The 22,985-nt window shown below is 36.4% G+C and overlaps 1 protein-coding gene across 1 annotated transcript; it reads right to left on the bottom strand.

The window, feature by feature from the left end:
• Nucleotides 1-6,450: 6,450 nt before the first annotated feature.
• LOC143656073 (olfactory receptor 1J2-like) lies at nucleotides 6,451-7,428 on the bottom strand. The gene has a single exon (XM_077127804.1). It carries the CDS (start codon nucleotides 7,426-7,428, stop codon nucleotides 6,451-6,453), a length of 978 nt encoding a protein of 325 aa, XP_076983919.1.
• Nucleotides 7,429-22,985: the final 15,557 nt, after the last annotated feature.

Genomic DNA, 22,985 nt, shown 5'->3' with positions numbered 1-22,985 from the left:
TGCAGATCCTTTCTGCTTTGTGCTGATACCTGAATCCTCACTTTCTGCCCCAAAAGTTCAGGATCCAAGGTCAAAGAGAAAACTGCAGTGGCACAAAGACCTTTCTGTTCAGCAGTTTCAATACAAGGGCAGAACGATTTTACCCAGCCATAAACAGGACCTAGAGGTGTATAGCCCCAAATCCCTGATTAGAGAAGCAAACAACTTATTACCCCTGGTGCCTTGGGAAGCAGCATATGTAGGATCCAGGGGGCTGGAGCTGCTCCTAGAGTACAGGAAAAAGTACCCCTAATGTCAGTGATACCTTGAGTGTCTGGTTGAGTTGGTTAAGCAAAGTCCCATTAATCAAGAAGTTGATTTCACTGAGAGTATCATTCCCTATATCCCAGATCTCAAAGATTCTGTTGCTACCAATGAATTTCTCAGTGCTTCTGTAAAAAATTCATCCTCTAAGTGTTTCTTGGAGACATAGGTGGAAAAGGATGGAGAGGTTTCACATAATAAATATGCTCCAAATATTTCCATTTCTCTAAGCCTGTGGATTGCTTCCTCTATTATTGTCATGGAAGTTATGGTATCTTGACATTATTAAGAGTAGTCATTGGACTCGAGACTCAGAATTAGAGGACTGAAACTATGAACATCAGTATTACTCTATATGAGAACTGTTTAAAAAGTTGAAAAAGTGATCAGACTTATAGAAATATGAATGAATCTGATCTGGATAGGACTAAGGTAAATCAGAATACAGGCAAAGGATGATATGATCCATATTTTAAAACTTCAACTTCTGTGTGAAACCAAAGGGAGAGAATTTTATTTGGTGCAGAATTCATATTTTGTATACTGCATTATGTAATTTAACTTGTATGGTCAGTTTATTTGACCACCATAATTACATGGAATCTTGATTAGGGCATAAGATGTTGTTGGTTTGTACAGGTCAGTGTGATAACTCCATTTATCCCAGAGTAATACGGACAGAGAATAAAAAATTATTTGCAAAGTGCAATTCAGGGACAGGGAATAAATGAAGAAATATCAAACTTCTCCATTTGGAGAATTCCTGATATTCTTGCAAGCAATTCAATAGACTGAGCCCTCAGTCTTGGGATTTGCCCCAATGAAACATTCTTGCAAAGAAAAGCTAAGCCTACTTATAATTATGCTGGAGTCACTCCCAGAGAACCTCTTTTGTTGCTCATATGTGGCCTCTCTCTCTAAGGTAACTTGGCATGTGAACTCACTGCCTTCCCCCCTACTTGAGATATGAGTCCCAGGGGTGTAAATCTCCCTGGCAGCATGGGAAATGACTCCTGAAGATGAGAATGGAACAGGCATCATGGTTTTGAGAAAGCCTTCTTGACCAAAAGAGGAAGAGAGAAATGAGACTAAATAAAGTTTCTGTGGCTGAGAGATTTCAAACAGGGTGGAGAGGTTATCCCAGAGGTTATTCTTATAGATCATATAGATATCCCTTTTTAATTTATGGTGTGTTGGAGTGGGTGGAGGGAAGTACCTGAAACATCTGAACTGTGTTCCAGTAACCATGATTCTTGAAGACAATGATATAGCTATGCAGCTTTTTTTTCACAAGATAAAACCTTGCGTCTGATACTCCTTTTATCCAGGGTATGGACAGATGAGTAAAAAAATAAGGATAAAATATAAATAAATAATAGAGGGATAAGAGATTAAAAAATTGAGGTAGATTGAAATACTAGTGGTCAATGACAAGGAAGGATGAGGAGTATGGGATGTATGCGTTTTTCTTTTCTCTTTTTATTTCTTTTTCTGGAGTGATGCAAATCTTCTAAAAATGACCATGGTGATGGATACACAACTATGTGATGATATTGTGAGTCATTGATTGTATACTATGGATGGACTATATGTGTGTGAAGATTTCTCAATAGAAATATTAAAAAAAGAGTAAATCATTGGAAATCTAAGTTCCAGTCAATTGACAAAACTTAAAGAGTCAATTTTAGGTACTTTAATACCAACTAAAATCTAGCATTTCAGGTAAGCCCATTCATACCAATAATTTTTGCCCAATGTAATCTTTTATTTTATCCCCTTTTGTCTAATACCTTTTAAATACATGTACTGGCAATAAACTCCCATATGTACCATCTTGTTGACACAAATTAACAAGGTCTTACACTTACTTTGGTCAATATGCTAGCTATTCCTGGATTAGACTTTGCAATTCTCCTCCTTGGCTACTCTGAAATCTAGCTCTTATTATGGGGATGATGGGTCTTCAGGAAATTAGGCATCCATTTGCAAGGCAACTTCTTAATATAAAGTTATTACAGACACTTTAATATCTAAGAACTCCAAGACCTAAAATTGGTAAAGAGCATGGACTGGAATGGAAAGAAATTGTGCATAATTTACCATTGTAAAATATTTTACTTTGCTGGAACATCAAGCATGTTAGTGGCTATTTTATGGATAATTGGAAAAGAAACCCGCATAAATTATTTATTTGTTCTCAGGACTTGCCTACTTTTCTAACAAGGAGGTATTTAGTGGTCAAAGGACAGCTGGCTGCAAATTTAATTAAAATTACAATAATTACAAGAAACATTATTTAGTGAAAACAGACTAAAAGAAAATGGAAAAAAAAACCTTACAGGCTAATATGACATGAAACACAGGGAAGAGAAAGAGGAAAATGGAAACAAAGAAGGGATGGGACAAAGAGAACAAATAGCAATATGAGAGACATAAGCCTAACTCTATAACTAATCATATTAAATGTAAATGGTATAAATAAACTAAATGAAAGGCAGAGATTGTCATAATGAATAATAAAACAAGTGACAATTATACACTTCCTATAAGACACACTTAAAATAGGCACAAATAGATAAAAGTAAAGAATGCGATTAAATGTTTAAAAAAAGATAAACCATGCTAACCCTAATCAAAAGAAAACAAACTGAGCTTATTAACATCAAAAGAGTTGGAAGTAAAGACTATTACCAGGAATAAAGAAGGTCATTTCAAACTGACTAAAGAGTCAACTCATCAATATATAAAAAATAATTCTAAATGTTTATGCAATTAGTAATAGGACAACAAAATATGTGGAGCAAAAACCTGATGATTCAAAGGAGAAATAGACAAATTCACAATCATGATTGGAGATTTCAATACATTCCTCTCAATAATTGATACAATAAATAGTCATAACATCAATAAGCAATACTGTCAACCAAATTGACCTAGTTAACATTTATAGAACACTTTCCCCAACAAAAATAGAATATACATTCTTTTGGAAAGCACATGGATAAACCATGTTTGGGGGCCATAAAACAAGTTTCAGTAAATTTAAACAAATTTAAATCATACAATAAATGCTCTCTAAGCATGGTTGAAGCAAATCAGAAACCAATAACAAAAGTTATCTAGAAAAATTCCAGAATGTTTGGCAACTAAATAGCATATTTCTAGATAATTTGGGGGTCAAAGAAAAAATAAAAAGGAAATTAGAAAGCATTTTTAAATGAATGAAAATGAAAACACAACACATTAGGATTTGTTGAGGGCAGTGCAATGGTGGCTCAGTGGAAGAATTCTTTCCTGTCATGCTGGAAACCTGGGTTCGAGTCCAAGAGCCTGCCCATGCAAAAAACAAACAAATGAACAAAAAGATTGTTGAATGCACCAAAATAATACTTAAGGGGAAATGTTGGAAAAAAATCATTGTGGACTTCGGTTAGGTAAAGATTTTTTCAGCTATACCAAAATTAAAATCCATAAAGAAGTAAGTTGAAAAAATAAACTTCATGAAAATTAAAAGTGTCTACTCTTTGAAAGATAAGATTAAGAAAATGAAAACATAAGCTACAGGCTGGAAGAAAATATTTTCAAATCATGTACCAGATAAAGAACATGAATCCAGAATATATAATTTGTTTCAGTATGTAAATAAATAAACCGATTTTTAAAAGGAGAAAAAGATTTTAATATACACATCACCAAAGAAGATACATGCATGGAAAATAAGCATATGAAAAGATGCTCAATATCATTATACATTAGAAAAATGCAAATTAAAACTGCAGTGAATTATAACTATACACCTATCAGAATGGCTAAAATTTAAAAGACAGATCATATCGAGTGTTCCAGTGAACGAACAGGAACTTTTGTACACTGCTAATGGAAATGTAAAATGGTACAACCACTCTGAAAAACTATTTGGCGGTTTCTTTAAATATTTAACATATGCCTAGAATATGATCCACTCCTAAGTGTTTGCCCAAGGAAACAGAAAACATGTGTCTAAACAAAGACTTATACAAGAATGTTCATAGTAACATTGTTAATAGGCTAAAACAGGAAACAAATAAAATGTTCATCAATAGGTAAATGGATAGAAAAGCTATGGTAAATTCACATAATAGAATATTAGTCAGCAGTAAAACGAATGAACTATTGATACACACTGCAATGTGGGTCAATCTCATAATACTTATGCTGAGTGAAACAAGGCAGAAACAAAAAAGTACATACTGTGTGTTTATGTCTAAATAAAACTTTAGAGCATGAAAACTAATCTATGAGACAGAAAGCATATCATTGGTTCCCTGGGGTTGGGTAGGGGAAGGGAGAAAAGGTAGGGGAGTACGCATGAGGACACATCATCCTCTTGATTATTTGTGGTGGTAGTTTCATGAGTGTATACTTATGCCAAAACAAATCAAATTATATACTTAAAATATGTGCAGTTTTTTTGTATTCCACTATACCTCAATAAGCCTGTTTTTAAGTAATTACAAGAAAAGAAATAAAGGCAAGATCATGTTATGCCTCGACTGAACACTTTCAGATGGCTCCCTAAATGACTCGGAGTGAAAAATAAAAAATTACCCCAGCCGTAAGTGTCCTACAGATTGGTCTCCCTATATCTCTAAAATTATCTTCTATTATCACACAGTCACTCAGCCCCATCCAGCAATGGGTTCCCCTTTTTGTCTCTGGAACAGATCAGGCACTGTCTCACTTGAGAGCATTTGCCGTTCCTCCTAGTTGGAATGCTTTTCTCCCACATATTCCCTGTCCTCACTCAAGCCTTTGCTCCGATGTAACCTATTCAGGAAGCACTAACCAACCACACAATCTGAGATTCCACAGCTAGCACTCTAGCTCCCTCTTTTTACGTTCCCTTTCTTCATAGCAGTCTTTACCTAAACTTAGAATGTCCACAAAGATGCCATTTCCTTCCAGAGCTTACATTTCAGTACAGAGAACAATGACAATAAATTAAATAAATAAGGAAAGCATAGGGTGTATTAAAAGGTTAAAAACTGCTATGGAGGAAAGGAGCATGAGGAGGGGATCAGGACCGCTGGAAGGTAAAGTGTACATGAGGATTGATGTTTGTGACTTTCTGTTTAACTTGTATGCCCAGAACCTAAAAAATTGCCTGCTGCATAGCCATGCAATAACTATCTCCGCATGTATGAATTATGAACAACTGGTTTAGCTTTTTCCAATAGACATGGATATCTGTTTGAGGTTTAAAAGAAAACACTATTTTCCCAAATCTATATTAATCAGGCATGGATAGGCTGCTCTTATCGCAAAAATTCCAACTTGAAGAAATTAGTCTTCTTAGGATGGGGAAATTTGGTCATGGGATTGGCTGCTCTGTGTCCCCCACCCCCATTAAGTTCTCATCACAGACACAATCAAATTAAAGTTTATGTAGGTTTTAGAAAATCATCAAATGCACTTTATTACTAGCTAAGCCATCAAGAAAATGAGCACTCTTGAGCTTTACTAAAATTAAACTTTATTAAATATTTGTAGCTCTAGAAAACAATAGAAAAGAAAGAGAAATCAAAGACCTCACTGTTGTTTTACTTACTTCAACAGATATAAATCTCCCAGTTATTAAAAACCATAGTAACTTTTGTTCATTGTTTTCAAACTAACAAAATAGTGTTCCACAAGACTTAAACTGACTCCACATAAGGGTCCAATTGTTCATTTCACTATAGATAAAGAGAAGTGCCATATCACATATGAGAATTCTTACCACCTGACACATGAGGATAGAAACTCAAGGAGTGAGAAGATACAGCATAGTCTAAAATATGATCACATGTAGGCTAAGATTACCCTAAAGCTTCCACATAGAGAAACTGGTTTTCCCTTTATAAAGAGGAAGCATAAAATGCTGTTGTCATATTTTCCTGTGTATATTGCAATCCTAGCAAACCTCTCACAGCTCTTCAAGAAGGTGAGATAAAAATGTAACCTATTCAGAATGATCCACCCCACACCTGACTAATAAAAAATTTTGTACTTTGAAACCCACGAAGATGAATGTGCTTCATGCAATGCCATATTTAGGGTTATGGAAGAGTAAATGGAAAGATAAATAAACAGTGAAAAGGCTCAGGTCCCAGAGCATAACTGCCCATTTTAAAGGAGAGTTTGGGTGGTGCTAGAAACAAGTCTGGCCAACACACAATTTTTCAAGCTTCTCAAAAGTATCCCCAAAGCCAATTTCATATCTTTGTTTCTTAGGCTGTATATGAAGGGGTTCAACATGGGAGTCACCACTGCATACATCAGCGATGCAATCATCTCTTTGTCATTGGAGTTGTTCAATGAGGGGAAAAAGTACAGAGCCATAATTGTTCCATAGAATAAAGACACCACGGAAAGGTGGGAGCCACAGGTGGACAAGGCTTTGCAGATCCCCTTCGTAGAGGGGACCCTAAGGATTGAGGCCCCAATACAGCCGTAAGAGACAAGGATGCCACTCAATGCAAAGACCATAAGCACAGCCCCTGCAGTGAATACGACCAGCTCATTGAGAGAGGTGTTTGAGCAGGACAATTTGAGTAAGATGGGGAGACTACAGAAAAAATGAGGGATGGTGTTGTCAGCACAGAAGGACAGCCGGGCCAGAAGGAGTGTGTGTAAAAGGGCACTGCCACAGGAGAGAGCCCAGGATCCAGCCACCAGCAGGACACACAGCTCCTCTCTCATGATGATGGTGTAGTTTAGAGGGTGACAAATGGCCACATACCTGTCATATGCCATCACTACAAGAAGGAGGTTGTCAACACAACCAAAAAATAAATAAAAATACATCTGTGAAATGCACCCTTGATAGGGTATGGATAGGTTATGAGTCTGCATGTTCATCAGCATCTTTGGGATTGTGACAGATGAAAAGGAAACATCAGTGAAGGCCAAGTGGCTGAGGAAGAAGTACATGGGGGTGTAGAGGCGAGAGTCCAGCCTGATGAGCAGGACGATGAGCAGGTTCCCCAGCACCGTGGTCAGGTACATGCCCAGGAAGAGGCAGAAGAACCCTCCCTGCTGCTCTGGCCGGATGGGGAGCCCCAGGAGGAGGAATTCAGACACAACACTCTGGTTCTCCATCTGCATGCTGCTCTTCTCTCCACCGGAGATGAAATGAAATGGGAAATGTCAGGAACTTAGAAATGCTGAATTTGGCTTTTTGTACAGTCACATACTTTCTCCAGGTGTCTGTGTCAGTACACACACAATCCTTATTGCATTTCACTCCCATATTCCTGCCTCATCCAGACTAGTCATAGAAAGACATCAGGTTCTCCAATGAAAACCAGGGATAATTCCTTTTTTTTCTCAAACCTGTGAGGGACACTATGATAAGCTCTAAGGAAAGAGTAGTAGATAAGACAAAGTCCCTTCCTTTGAGGAGCTCAAATCTACTGAGTAGCCTCATAAAGCACTGATTAAGACCATGGCTTTTCAGCCAGACTGCCTGTGCTGGTGTCTGATTCTCGCTTTCACAAATTGATGTAAAATTATACTAATTCCTTAATCATTCTCTATACACCTCCATCTCTCCCTTTTCATGTGTGCACATACACAAACGACCTACTTATAGCATTATTGGAAGGAGTAAATGAACTAATACATGTAGTAATACTTAGAATATGCCTTAAACAAAGACGTGCTGAAAACATTAGCTCTCATTAATTGGCAGGTGAGTGACCAAGATCACACTTCAGAATTAAAGATGATAAAAATATGAGGGTCCATTAAGCAAGATCAAACAGCTTACTAAAAATCAATGTATCTCTCTGTGCTCTCTCCCACCTTCGGGGAAACTCAAGTTCAGACCATGGCCCCTGAGAATTAATACACCCATGGCCTTTAAATTATTGAATTTTTAATAAATTTGCCAATGAATAACTTTCATCATATCTGCCATTGCCTCTTTCTCCCCATCCATCTCCACTGCTTCACAAAGACTGATTCCTGAGCACACATATACACTGGGTGAGCTAACGATTTGCCCAGTGACCTGCCCAGAGAACCAAGATCTACCAGATGCTGTAGGGCTAAGAAGTTACAGCAGAATTCATAGCCATCTGATTACAGGGCCAGGTTATAAAATTAACTATACCATTTTCCCAAGAAAGGTCAATGAGGAATTTGTTGTGGGTCCTGTAGCCTTCAAACCACACGGATAAATTGCTGCCAGCATAGCAAGAGCACTCTGGTTAGAGCTGCCTGTTTATGACTAGAGAATAAAGAAAGTTCAGACTATGAGTCTCTTTCACCAGATCAAGTGCACACAAATACCGCTGCATTACACATTTATCCCCCTCTCTTCTACATGCTTTCAAGGTGAAGAGAGTCTGAATATGAGTGTTTTATACACAGGGTCACAGGAACAAACAAACTCAAAGTGCTGTTTTCTAGTTCTTTGTTATCTATACTCATCCTAGTTGAAAACTATAGTTATTTGCACAGATTTCAAGTCAGTTTACATGTAACTGTTAAATGAAACACTGCCACATACACTTCAAAAACAGCACACTGGTCACTCAGCCAATTCATAAACCATATGAACACACACACAAACCACACTAAATAACCAAGGATTGCATACAATAGAACACAACACACAGAAAACATAAAAAGAAGCAGTGCACACACACACATGCACACACACCAACAGAAGCATACACCAGAACATGCACACGCATTGATAAATGACTCCGTAGTCCATGGTCTGTGTGAGCGCTGTCCAACAGGACTTTCTGCATGATGGACTCGTTCTACATCTGCACTGCCCAATTCAGCAGCCACCAGCCTCATGTGACTATTGAGCACTTGAAATGTGGTTAGTGTGCCTGAGGAACCAATTTTTAAAATTCATTTAATTTTAATTTTAAATTATATGGCCACACATTGCTGGTGGCCATCACATTCGACAGTGCAGAGCTAAATCTTTCCATGGAGAAAACAGCTCGTGAGTCAGTTGCACACTGAAAACACATGGATAAAAGGCAACACAAGCACACATGCACACGAGTACACACATCCTTCTCATTCTCACATAAACACACATATCTAGGCCCTACCTTGCCATGATATGTGTCAATCTTTGGTGGTCAAAGTGCCACCCATCCCCACCTTTTGTTCTTAAGATCATCCTTGGCTTAAGGATCTCTAGCATCTCATCTGCTATTTATGAGCACCAGAGTAATGGGCGGGAAGATCCCCATTTACCAGAAGGACTAAGTCTTAGGGGAAACAACTCCAAGCTTCTGGTTAGAGAAGGAGCTAAGAGAGCTAATTGCCCAATTTCCTGCTTTCCTCTTGAGATGGATTCTGTGCAGAAGCCAAAGGAGCTGAGCCATAGGACACACAGGTGAAGGGATCCGTGATGTCAGTGAGAAGGAGGAATGATGACGAATGTCCCTGGCTCATGAAGAACCCACAGCATTGGAATCAGCCTCTCCGTACAGCACAGAATGGCCCCAACAGAGTAAGGCCTGGTCCTTGCAGACTCCCACACCACAGACTCCAACGTCCACTAGAGCACAAATTCCACTGCCACTTGAGAGTTTGCAGGTCTCTGTACTCCCTTGTAATGCCCTGCAGGGCAGGGGCTGAGACTTGTTTAGGAGATGGTAAAATACAGCATTTGACCCCAAGGGCATTGAATGAAGACTGATCAGAGAACAGTACCATCTCTGCCATTTACTCATCACTGTCCCTAAGCAAGGTGTTAGTGGGTGCTCAATTCCCATAACTGTAAAGTGTTGACAGCAACTTCACCTAGTTTATAAGGTTGTTCAATGAAATAGTTCATTTTTAAGTCCTGAGCATAGATCTTTAGAACATTATCAATGCCCAGTAAGTGTTGATTAATATTTTTATCCCTAAAGATCATGCACATATTTATCAGGTGCTCATACTACTTGGTAACAAAATACTAAGTTCATTCACACCATCCCTTTTTCCTTAATTCTTCTTGTACAAAAATATATATATGTTTATCCAATATGTGAGATATTGTGTTGGGTTCTATAAATAATACAATACATTCTCTTTTAAGATATACAATAAAAAATAAGTTTTGAAGAGTATGTAAAATGGTAATAAGTGTAACACAGTGAAATAAAACAGGGAAAATATAGAGAGAGTAGAGAAGCGTTAAGTTTTAAATGGTTGGTTAGGAAAGGTCTCATGTAGCTGATAGTTGAATTGCTTTTTAGTTTCTGAGAGGACCATCTCCCTCTCCACCTAGAGCTTTGCTAACCCCACCAAAGGATGAATCTTGGGTGATTCTATCATACTGCATTGCACACCACTCTGTGTGCAATATATTGGAGCTTGTTTCCTATACCACAAGAGTTACATGCATTTCAAGGTAGAGTCATGAAGCTAACTTATTTTCTCTCCCTAAATGCCTGGAAAAGGAATTCAATTAAAAAATCCCATAACAAGACAAGAAACCAACATGGTTAGGAAAAAACAACATCGTTAGAGAAAAGCCAACATGGACTCACTGCTGAATTTCCTATGATCCAAGGAGAGTGGTGTGTGCACGGACACATACAGGAGCGGAAGGCATAGAAACATGAGACTCACAGGTGAAAGTATCCCTGATGTCTATCCTGCCCTATGCTCTCCTCTCCGTTACAATGTCTACCTGGAAATGACCATGGTGGGATGAAGGGTTTGTAGTCACTGTTGGTGTCAGAAGTACCCAAGTAAGTCAGCCACTGTGCAGACCTCAGAATGACCTGGGAAGGGCAAGACCTGACTATAACTTGTTCTGATTTGCCTGCACTCAGCTCCATCACAATGCAAATATTTAAACATATAAATATTAATATGTGACAAAATTACACAAAGGAGAATGGAAGAAAAGAAGCTATTTGGAACAAAATTTTTATATTTTACTAGGATTTAGTTAGTACTAATCAGAAGTAGATAGGGTTAAGATAAAGCGTGTTGCTTCCTATTGAAATGGAGCTCGAAGGATATTAAGGAATGATGAGAAAAAAAGAAAGGAAGAACGAAAGAAAGAAAGACACAGACGGGCTCAGGGGTCTGAAGCTTAACTTTACATCAGACATCAGACTTCAGACAACTTTATTTTTATCCAGATCCTACTTAAATACTGCAGGGTGACAAAAGGCATGCATGCATTTCTTGAAAGAACAGAGAGCTTATTTTTCAGTGCTCTCTTCCTTCATACTTAAAATAACCATTTGGGGTAAACATTCTCTTCCTCCCAGACTGCTCTACATAACAATCTACACAGTTTACTGCCACCATTCTGAGGCCAGCTGTTTCCAACAAATTCTGCAGATCTTGTTTTAACACTTGGCTCCTACAAAAGTGAATATATAATTCCCAGAGCAACCACTGAGAAAATAACACAAAAACTAACTTTTAAAAACCCAAAAGGAATTAAAATATTATATCTGAAGTTATCTATTTAACACAAAGGAAAGCTGTAAGGGAGAATCAGATGAACAGACATGACATGAGGCATACAAAAATGGAAGGCAGAAATTCAACCATATCATCTGAAAATCAATTAAAGAAATCACCATATCAATATCAGAAAGGACAAAAGCCTTATGATCGTCTCAATCAATGCTTAAAAAACATTTGACAAAATCTAAATCTGTTCATGGTATATTATTAACTTTGTATCCTGCAACTTTGCAATAATTGCTTATCAGTTCCAGGAGCTGGTTTTGTTGTTATCTATTTTTTTGGATTTTCCACATAAAAATCATATTTTTTTTACTTAGTTTCTTACCAATCTGTATATAAATCATTTCCTTTTCTTCTCTAATTGGATTAGCTAGGGCTTCCAGTATGATGTTGAATGGGCATGGTGAGGGGGGACATCTTTGTCTTGTTCCCAATCTTACTAGGAAATATCTAGTTTCTTATCATTAAATATGATGTTAACTGTAGTGGGTTTTTTTCATAGATGTTCTCTATCAAGTTGAGGAAGCCCCCTCTATTTCTATTTTGCTGAGAGTTTTTATTATGAATGGATGTTGGATTTTTGTCATATGCTTTTGCTGTACCTACAGATATGACCAGATAACTTTTCTTTTTTAGCTTGTTGGTATGATGAATTATGTTAACTGATTTTCAAATGTTAAATAAGTTTTGAATACCTGGAATAAATGCCACCCAGTGGTGGTATATAATTCTTTTGATATATATTGTGTTGGTTTGCTAGCATTTTGTTGAGGATTTTTGTATCCATGTTCATGAGAGATATTGGTCTGTAATTTTGCTTGCTAATAATATCATTGTCTGGTATTAATATTAGAGCACAGTGGACCTCATAAATAAGTTAGAAAGTGTTCTCTTTGTTTCTGTTTTCACGAAAGAGGTAGTAGAGAATTAGTATCATTTCTTCTTGAAATGTTTAATTAGTGAAACAATCTGGGTCTGGTGCTTTCTGTTTCAGAAGTGAGTGCATACTTTGCACGATTTATATTCTCTTAAATTTATTAAAATGTGTTTTATGGCTTAGTATTGTGCCTATTGGTTAATGTTCTGTATGAACTTTGAGAAGTATGTATAGTCTGCTGAAGTATTCTATAAATTTCAATTAGATCAAGTTAGTTTATAATGCTGCTCAGTTTTAGCAAACTTTCTGACCTTCTGCCTACAGGATCTGTCAACCACTGACAGAGGGATTTTGAAATCTCCAACTTTAATGGCAGACTCATCAATTTTTCCTTGCAGTTTGATCAGTGTTTGCTTCATATGTTTTGACACCCTTTTATTAGAGTCAAACATTCAGGATTATGTCTTCTGGGAGAATTGAGCTTTTCTTCATTATATAATGTCTTTCTTTTATTTTTATAATGTCTTTCTTTATCTCTGATAGTTTTCCTTGCTCTGAAATCTGCTTTTTCAGAAATGAATATAGTTGCTGCAGATTTTTTATTACTGTTAGCAAGGTATATTTTTCTCCACCCTTTTACTGTTAACTTATTTGTGGGTTTATCTTTAAAGTGAGTTTCTTTTGACAGCTTATATGTGAGTTGTGGGGTTTTTTAGTCACTCTGATTATCTCTATCCTCTAATTGATGTATTTAGGTGATTCACATTTAAAGTGATTATTTATTTATCTGGGTAATATCTACCGTTTTTGTAACTCTTTTCTACTCATTGCCCTTGCTCTTTGTTAGTTTTTTTTATCTTCCCCCCTTTTCTCTTCTCTAGCTTTAATTGAACACTTTTTACAATTCTTTTTTCTATCTTCTCTTAGCATATCAAAAAGTCAGACAATAACCAATGTTGATGACAATGTGGAGAAATTGGACCCCTCTTATTCTGGCAGTAGGAATGTAAGATAGTTCAGCCACAATGGAAAAACAACTGAGCAGTTCTGCAAATGATTAAAATAGAATTCCCATAAGACCTTGTAATTCCACTCCTAGTTTGACCCAAGAAAAACAAAAACATAGATCCATGCAAATAGTTATACATTAAGATTTACAGCAACATTTTTCATAACCAAAAGGTGGAATCAAGTCACATGTCCATCAGACTTTGAATGAGTCAACAAAATGTGGTGTATCCATACAATGATATACCTTGGGGCCACAAAAAGTATGAAATACTGATACATGCCATAATATAAATGAACCTTGAAAGCATTATGCCTAATGAAAGAAGTCAGTAAAAAAAAGTAATGTATTATATGATTCAATTTATATTAAATGTCCAGGATAAGACAAAACTATAGAAACAGAAAATAGAGTAGTGGTTACTAGGGCTAGAGTGGCTCTGTTTCTTTCTGACAAAAGGTTAAATATCCGTGGTAGGGTCACATAACAAGTCATACCTGTAGTCACATACTTGCTTATCCCCAGAGTTCTGAGATAAGCAATCAGACAGGATATGAATAGAGAGGTGACTAATGAGTGACCTTTCAAAAATGTTTCCCTTTCCCAACTGCTGCCCATATAGGCAAGTCTGATAGCACCAAAGGAAGGAAAATTCCTTCCTTAATGGAATAACATGCTATTTCACAATGCATTGTGCCCCTACCCCGAACTCACAGTGTTAGACAACTTAAAGGTGCATTACTCACTGTGTACAAAGTTGTGTTCCAATAATGCCACAAATGTACAATAAAACAAGAGTCTTTCTGCATTTTTAGAGCATCAACTCCTATAGCACGCACCTAATACCAGAACAACTGAATGCATGAATTGCCTAGCAGCTTGGAGTGTAGTGGACACAGGGACCCTACAGCATACCTGTGGAGGCAGTAGATTTCTCTCTGGAGGCTCGGATCTTTCTAAGATGCTAATATTCCTGGAAACACCCTAAAATGAGATTTAACAAAACTAAACTAGAATCTGCAGATTAAGGAAGAAGCCACAGTCAAGTTTTATTTTGTCTTTGAAGATTTTATCCATAAACTCCATTGTGAACGTGAGTTTAAATTATCCGAAGGTTACAAAGGCAAATATGGGTTTCACAGTGAGGTAAAGTAGAACTTCAGGGAATCAAGGCTGCTGCCTTCTCACTCCTCCCATGTAATTACTGCAGTTGGGGAGCCTGGGATCAATGGCTTCAGGGACTTGACAAAAGGCATTTGGTGATGAGTTTCATAAGTAGCAGGTACCAGCGTAGTGTAGAAGTTTGGGTATTTTGAATAGAGTGAATTAATTTGGAGGCTAGAGATTTCAACATCTAATACCATAGTCTTAGCACTACATCAAAAGGTGCCAGTGCCCAGCCCCGGCACAGATACTGTGGAGACATATGCTTTGAGGTAACTATTTGTGCTTTGACAATGAGCATCCATGAAGGACTGAGAACCAAAACTCTTGTTTTTTCCTATGGTGTTTTTGGACAGGGTTTACTATATTAAATGAGGAAAAGGGCCATGAGTAATCACATATGTTGTATATCGTCTCAACACTTTGAGTACTTTTTGCAAAATTAAGTGATGTGACATTCCTTGTACTTGTAGATTGTGGAACACAAATATAATTTCACAGTTACAATCAAATTTAATATTCACAATCTTTCAAAGTAGATATTGTTTATTACCTGTTACAGAGGAAGAAATGGAGGCACTGGGAAATTAATATATATTTGAGTACTGTGGGAAGTCCTAAGATGCCTTCCAATGAGCCTAACCTGATATTCTTTGCTTTGTGGAATCCTCTCTCCTTGAAATTTTTGTAGATTTAGTGGCTCATCTCTAGGCAATGCAATATGACAGAGATGATGGCCTCTTAATTCCAAGGTTAGGTTGTGTTAGGTTGCAGAAGTTTCCCTCTTGGCTATCTCTTGCACTATCTCTAATTTGCTCACTCAGAAGGAAGCCAGCTGTCGTGTTGTGAGTTGTCCTATGGAGAAGCCTACAAGGCAAGGAAATAATGTCTGTACCAACAGCCAGGAAGAACTGGAGACTTAATAAGAGCCATTGAATGAACTTGCAACCAGACCTTCCTCCAAGTTGAACCTTGTAGCCCTGACCAACCCCTTGATTTCATCCATGTGAGAGACTCTGAGGGAGAAGCATGCAACTAATCTCTACCTAGTTTACTAAATGACTAAATTTAGTTAATAAAGGTTTCCTGTTGATCTAATACCTTATGCAACGATAGATAACTAATACAGAATCTAGTATCTGAAAGTGGAATGCACTCATAGCAAATACTTAAAAAAAAATCATTCAAAAATACCATTTGAAACCTAATGGTGAAAGGATAAGAAATGATTACTGTTTTAAGCCACTAAAATATGTGGCAATTTGCTATGCAGCAAGTCAGATATACAAACTGCACAAACAGTGAATAAAACAGCAAACCAAAAACCTATCCCTCTCTATCTCATAACTCCTCTCATTCCATTTTTGTTAATGTATTAGAAATTTTCACTCAATTGATAATTATTTAATATTACTTTTTGAATGGATAATGAGTTAGCCTTCAGTCATCACCTTAGATTGTGTTCACTTTGAACCATATTTTGCAGTACTTCATTTAAGCTTTGAAGGGTAATTGCACTTTTATATTGTATCATAATCTTTTGTGTTTCTCTTTTTAAGCTGATTTTCAAATATATTATTGCAAGGGTTTTTTACTTTTGTTCCATTTTCAAATAAAAAGATAGTTGGGCAATGTGCTCAAGGAATATTTGCTCCTGAATAGTTAGAAGAGAGACATTTTTAAAAATTCTCGATTAATCCTGAGAGTTATCCCTCAAAGTACGTGAGGGTCTTATAATGATATTAAGGTGATTATAAGCAAACACTCAGTTTGTAAATCAATCAGAAACCAAAACCAAGTCAAGCAAAACCAAATATTCCTAATTTCCTTTCTAAACACTGAAGTCCCTTTCTCTGAAAAAAAAAAAAAAAAGATGATCCTGTGTTCCCAGATCTAGCTATTTTCTCATTTTATCAGCAAATGCTTAAAAACATATCCACAAAGTAACCTGCATTTTCTTGCTCCTTGACACTGGCATAATTAGTGACTTGAAAAAAATCTCCCCATTTAAAACCTTTATTTTCCTACTCAAATTCCTGTGTGGTTTCTCTCTCCTCATGGGATCCTGACTGATACAATATGGAGAGAATTATTGAACTGGAAGACAGGTTTTAGAGGACAGAGAAATAGATTCATGGTAAGAAAGAAGAATGAAAAATTCAGATGAACAAAATACAATTGTGGTACATACTCAAAATATAAAATATATGTGAAATTTTAGCCCAGAAAGAGAGAAGAGAGAAACTAAATTTGAAGCAGTATTTTATGAGATGATGGATGAGAATTTTGCAAAACCTGATGAAAAACAACCCAAATAAACAAGAAACTACGTGAAAATATCAGGATAAATATACAGAAAACTATACTTGAACACACAGTGAAACCACTGAAAATGAAAGACAAAGAAAAATCTTTATAATAGCTAGAAAATTATACAAATATCCTTCAAACAAGCAACAATATTTCTGATATCTAACATCTTAACATAAAGAATGGAATTCAAAGATAATGGAATAATATACTTAAAAGCCTAAAAAAAAATACCTGTAAAATGTGGGCATTATAACCACTGAAAATACTCTTGAAATGAAAAGAAAGAAGCACATTCATTTAAAGTTATTTAAAATAATTTATACAAAAGAATTTATCATCAATAGACCTAGCATAAAATAAATATTAAGAATTTCTTCAGAAAAAATGAAAACTATCCAACACAAACAGAGATCCAAAAGAATAGCAAGAATCAGAAGGAGAAAATAGGAATAAGATAAAAATACTGACTACAAAAATGTTTTATCTATGTATTACGGAATGTCAAACAAAAAATGAAAATTAACTTTCAAATTAAAATTACAGGAGAATATTTATTAGAGACAGAGTGTTCTGGAGTTCAAGCATTATTAAACAGAAGTAGAGATAATAAGTTGGAATAGACAGTATGCAAGTCAAGAATGCAAGACATAATCTCTATCCATGCCCCTCCAGAAAAAAAAACAAACAAACGAGCAAATCAAACCAACTAAGATTCAACAAATGGTGTGCAACAATGGGATTCGCACATGCAAAAATAATGAAATGTGACCCCGCCATACAGCATACAAAAAGAATAAAAGATATAATCTCTAGTATAAGCACAAAAAGAATAGTAAAATAGTGTTTGATTACCAAGTTAAGAAATGGACAAAATAAATAAGTATATAACTAATCAAAAAAGGGAAATAAATGAGAGAAAAATATTTAAAAGATGTGTCCAATGGAAAACATATAGTAATATGGAAAATATAAATCAAATAGATCATGATTACATTAAATATATATATAAACTAAATATTTCAGAAAAACAAGAAGATTGTCAATCTACATAAAAAGAACAAAACCTAACCGTACAGTGTTTACTATGGACATATCCAGATGGAAGGACACAGAAAGGCTTCAGTAAAAAGATGGGAAAATAGAATATAAACACTAACCAAAAGAAAGCTAATATCAGAAGAAGTAGATTTTTAAAGTAGTAGGCATTGCTAAAGATTGAGAGAAATATCACCCAATGATAAAGGCAGCAGTGTGCTGTTAAATAAATACCAATTGGCCCTCCAAAGGGTGGGAGGGAGGACTTGCTTTGCAGAATTGGTAATTTCCACAGGGCAAACATTTACGCTGTCTTAGTGTCTCAGTTGCCTTAGTGTCTCAGTTGCAATCACATATACCATAAAATGTGTTGGCTTAACAGCAAGAGTTTATTGGCACAAAATTTCAGAAGATAGAAGACTTGATTCTTCCTGGGATTGATTGCATTGTAGAGGGCTGGGTTCTCTGGAGTTCCTTGGTTTTCCTGTCACATGGTAAGATCCTTTCCTTTTTCCTCCAGGTTCCATTCAGTTCCAGCTTTTCTCTCCTTTCCATGTCCTTTTCTTCATAAAACCTCCAGCAGCAAGATTAATTATTTTACTTTGTACCTCCAGAATTCCTGTTTGGTTCCTGTTTATAATTTCCTTCTCTTTATTTTGTTCAGACAATGTATTCCTAATTTCCTTTCATTTTTTTGGGGGGGGTCCATTTTCTTTAGCTCATTGAACATATTTAAGAATGTTGATTTAATATCTTTGGTTATAGTTTTAATGCATGAGTTTTCCCAGTGATTGTTCCTGTCAGATTCTTTTTCTTTTCCTCTAAATAGGACATGTATTCCCTTTCTTTGTCTGCTTTACAATTTTTTTTGTTGATAATTGGACATTCTGAGTACTTTGTTGTTTCAATCTGGAAATCTAACTCTCCCTGTGGGATTACTGTTAAATACTGGCACCAATGATTTGTGATATTTTCAAACTGTTTTAGCTCACAAATAAGGAAAGGAAAAAATTGGGTACTGTCTCTTTAAGACCCCTCAGTTGCTTTAGCCTTTGGGGCTTGAAATGATGGTCATCCTCCCTGCGGGTCCTTCAGTGATCAAAAGTATTGATCAGCAATCTGAACACCTCCCTAGTTTTTGGAGGACAAGGTCCTTTTTGTTCCCCTTGGCACCAACAAGTTGCACCAGGAATGTGGACTAATCCCAAGGTGTCTGCCACATGGATGTGGGTTGGGATTTGTAGCTACTACAGGGAAGGTGAAATCAACAGTATTTACCAAAATTTAGCAGCTTCTTCATCCTGCTCTTCTCTGGGAGCTGCAGGTTTTCACTAGACTCCAGAATTCCAAAATAGGGGTTCAAGTAGTTCCTGACAGTTCAATTGTTGTTTTGATGGCTGGACTGTTTCCTGGAGCTTCCTCCTCCACTATCTTCCCACAATCCTCTCTAGTTGGTTTTAACACATTAATTAACCTCCATAAGCTTTAATTTCTTCATCTGAAAACTGAGAATAACAACTATATGCCTGGTACTGAGACCAGAGAGAAAACTTTCATTTGGGTTTTTATCTAGAGGAGATTACGGTGAACAACATCCACAATGTCTCATAGAAAATACAAATACTTTCAGCTGTTGTCCTCAATATAAAACGCTGTCTCACACAATACATCTGTGACTTTTTTCCTTACTCTTGAGCTCACTTTTAAACTATTAAAGTTGTGCTACAGACACAAAATCTCTGTGTTTGAGTCCTCATTCCTACGCTTATTATTTATTTGACTTTCTTCCTTTAAATTTGTTTGTGCAAAAAATATTTGTTGAGTAGCTACCATGTACTAGGCACTTTTCTAGGCATTTGTGAACAAAAGATTTTAAAAAAAAAATCTCTTTTCGAATTTTATACCTCTAATGGGGGCAGAAGCAGATAACATGATAAGTATACTGCATGATATATTAGATGGTGATTATAGGAAAGAAAACATAGACTAGGAGATGGACAATTTAAATTGTAGAAGCTGAGAGAGATTGAGGACATGCATGATGGGAGTGCTTAAATTTGAATGTTGTGGGCAGGCTGGCTTCACAAGGTGACACTTAAGCAGAGATTCAAAGGCGGTGAGGAGCACAGCTGGTATCTTTCTGGAAGAGGTAGGAGGCCATCTGGCCGGAGCAGGTAAGTAGAGGATATGATGTCTGAGAAGCAACCATATTGTTTAAGTTAAGGCCTTGTAGGTCACTGTGAAGATTTTGGTTCTTGCTCTCTGGAAAATGGGGAGAAATGCAAAAGCTTTACAGAAAATGACATGATATGATGTATGCATTAAAAGACTCCCTATGGGTACCATGATGGGACTTACGTGTAGGAGGGTGAGGGTAAAAGTAGGGAAATTGTCAGGAGGCAGTAATCCAGGTGGATGACCTTGGTGGTTTGGTTAAAGATGATGGTGGTGAAGGTGGCCATTTTGTGAAGGTAGAAACAACAAGATTTTCAGACTGATTAGTCCAGTGTTCAGGGGAGAGGTCTGTGCTGGAGAGATACTTCACCTTCTAGTGCTTCAGTTTAAATAAACAATGCACATAAAGCACTTACGACAATACTGGCAAAGGTCGAGGCTTTTCTGATATTTTCCTTGCTCTGTAAAAGCTACTTCTTATTTGTATCATTGTGATGCCGAGTTCTGTTGCTTTTTTGTATGTGAAGTGATTACTTTCATCACTCTTTTGAAAGTTTTTCTTTTCCTTCCCTGTGGTTCTTGGAGAAGGGAGAGGTGATGTAATATGCTGTACTGTTGATGGTAGTTGTGGCTTTTGTGTTTATGTGGTTGTGGGGATTCTATTCATTTTCCAAAAAAGATGATTATTTCACAAGTTCCTGGGTTTATGCGCTGCCAATCCTTCTAGATTTTGTTGTTTCAGTCAATCCCATCTTCCCTTAGCTACTCTATTTGGACTACTCTATGGCAATTAAAGAAGTGAAATATCTCAGTGGAAGAATCAAGAAAGGCTCACAAATAAGTGTCCATGTCCAACTTCATAAGTTAGGGAAAGAAAGAAAAAATAAACCCAAAAAGAGTTGAAATGAGGAGATAATGAAAGCATGAGTAGAAACTAATGAAGTACAAAACAAAGATATAAGTGACAAACAAGGCAGAGAATTATTTCTTTAAAAATGTTAAGAAAATAAGCAAGACACTTGCAAACTTCCCAGGAAAAAGATGGAGATGGCATCCATAAACAATATTATCATAAAAGAGAGAAAATACTGCATATATAGCAATTATTTAAAAGAAAACAAATTAAATCTATGTATTTTTTAAAACCAATATATTCAAAAATTTTCAAGAATAAACAGAAAATCAAAATAGAGCATCAAAATAAAACAAATATTTCCTTATTCCAATAAAGAAATGGAATCTTTAACTACATCTTCCCTTCAAAATTTATCAAGTGATTTCAACATTCAAAAGAACAGATGAAATTTGAAAATTAGAGCCTAATCTTCTGTATGATAAAAAATGCAAAAACCCTATGCAAAAATATCAGCAAAACAAATACAGGAATATATATGTGTGTACATATATATATATTATATAGTTTATATATGTTACTCATACATCATGATCACATTTTAGTTTACTACAGGAATACAAAGATAATTTAATATTAGAAAAATATATTAATGTAATTCATCATATTAATTAATAAAAGAAAAATCATATATATGGTCATCTCAAGTGATAGAATAAAATTGCTTTAGTTTGCGAATGCTGCTAGAATGCAATATATAAGAAATGGAATGACTTTTAAAAAGGGAATTTATTAAGTTTCAAGTTTACAGTTCTAAGGCCATAAAAATGTCCAAACCAAGGCATTCAGAGAAAAATACCCTGACTCCAGAGGAAAGTTGATATCTGCTGCTTAGGAAGGCACATGGGTGTTATCTGCTGGTCCTTGTTCCCAGTTCCATTGTGTACAGCTTCTGATGTCAGTGGTTTCCTCTCTAAGCATCCGTGGGCCCTCACTTAGCTCGTCCAGGATTCTGGCTTGCTTAGCATCTCATGGGAAGGCACATGGTGAATTTTGCTGGACTCTGCTTCTTCAAACTTCCAAGTCTATGTTTCTACTCTCTCTGTTGGCGTTCCAAGCATCTCCAAAGGTCTGCATCTCTGCCAGCTCTGTAGCAACTCTGTCCAAGCATCTGCATTTGAAGTTTCTCAAAAACATTCCCCCTTTTAAAGGAATCCAGTAAACTAAGCAAGACCAACCCTGAATGAGCAGAGTCACATCTACATCTAATCAAGAGGACACACCTACAATTGGGTGTGTCACATCTCCATTGAAATGACCCAATCAAAAGGTGACACCCACAACTGAGTGGGTCAATCTTCATGGAAACAATCCAGGCAAAGGACCGCACCCTAAACAGTAGGTATGGCCCCACAAGATAGGATCAGGATTACAACATAGCTTTTCTGGGGTACATAACAGCCTCAGAATGGCACAAATAGCATTTGGGACAATGCACCTATTCCTGATAAATGTTCTTAGCAAACTGGGAATGAAGACAAACTTCCTTAATCTACAAAGGTATCTACCAAAAACTTACCAACAAGTTTGATAGTTAATAGTAAAATGTCAAAAGCTTTCCCTTTAAGATCAGGAACAAGACAAGGATGCTCAATTTCACTGCCTCTAGTCACCATCATAGTGCAGGTCATAGTTGGTGCAATAAAATGAAGGAAAAAAAGATACACAAGCAGAAAACAGGTAGAAAATGTATGTTTTTAAAATATATATAATTTACAATA

This window comes from Tamandua tetradactyla, chromosome 2 (genome assembly GCF_023851605.1).
Source record: "Tamandua tetradactyla isolate mTamTet1 chromosome 2, mTamTet1.pri, whole genome shotgun sequence".
Lineage (NCBI taxonomy): Eukaryota > Metazoa > Chordata > Mammalia > Pilosa > Myrmecophagidae > Tamandua > Tamandua tetradactyla.
The sequence above is the reverse complement of the archived record's forward strand: the minus strand, read 5'-3'. Positions and strand labels throughout refer to the sequence as shown.

Bases quoted from the DNA above. Each gene is read 5' to 3' on its own strand.
- LOC143656073 (XM_077127804.1), bottom strand. From the start codon at position 7,428: ATGCAGATGGAGAACCAGAGTGTTGTGTCTGAATTCCTCCTCCTGGGG.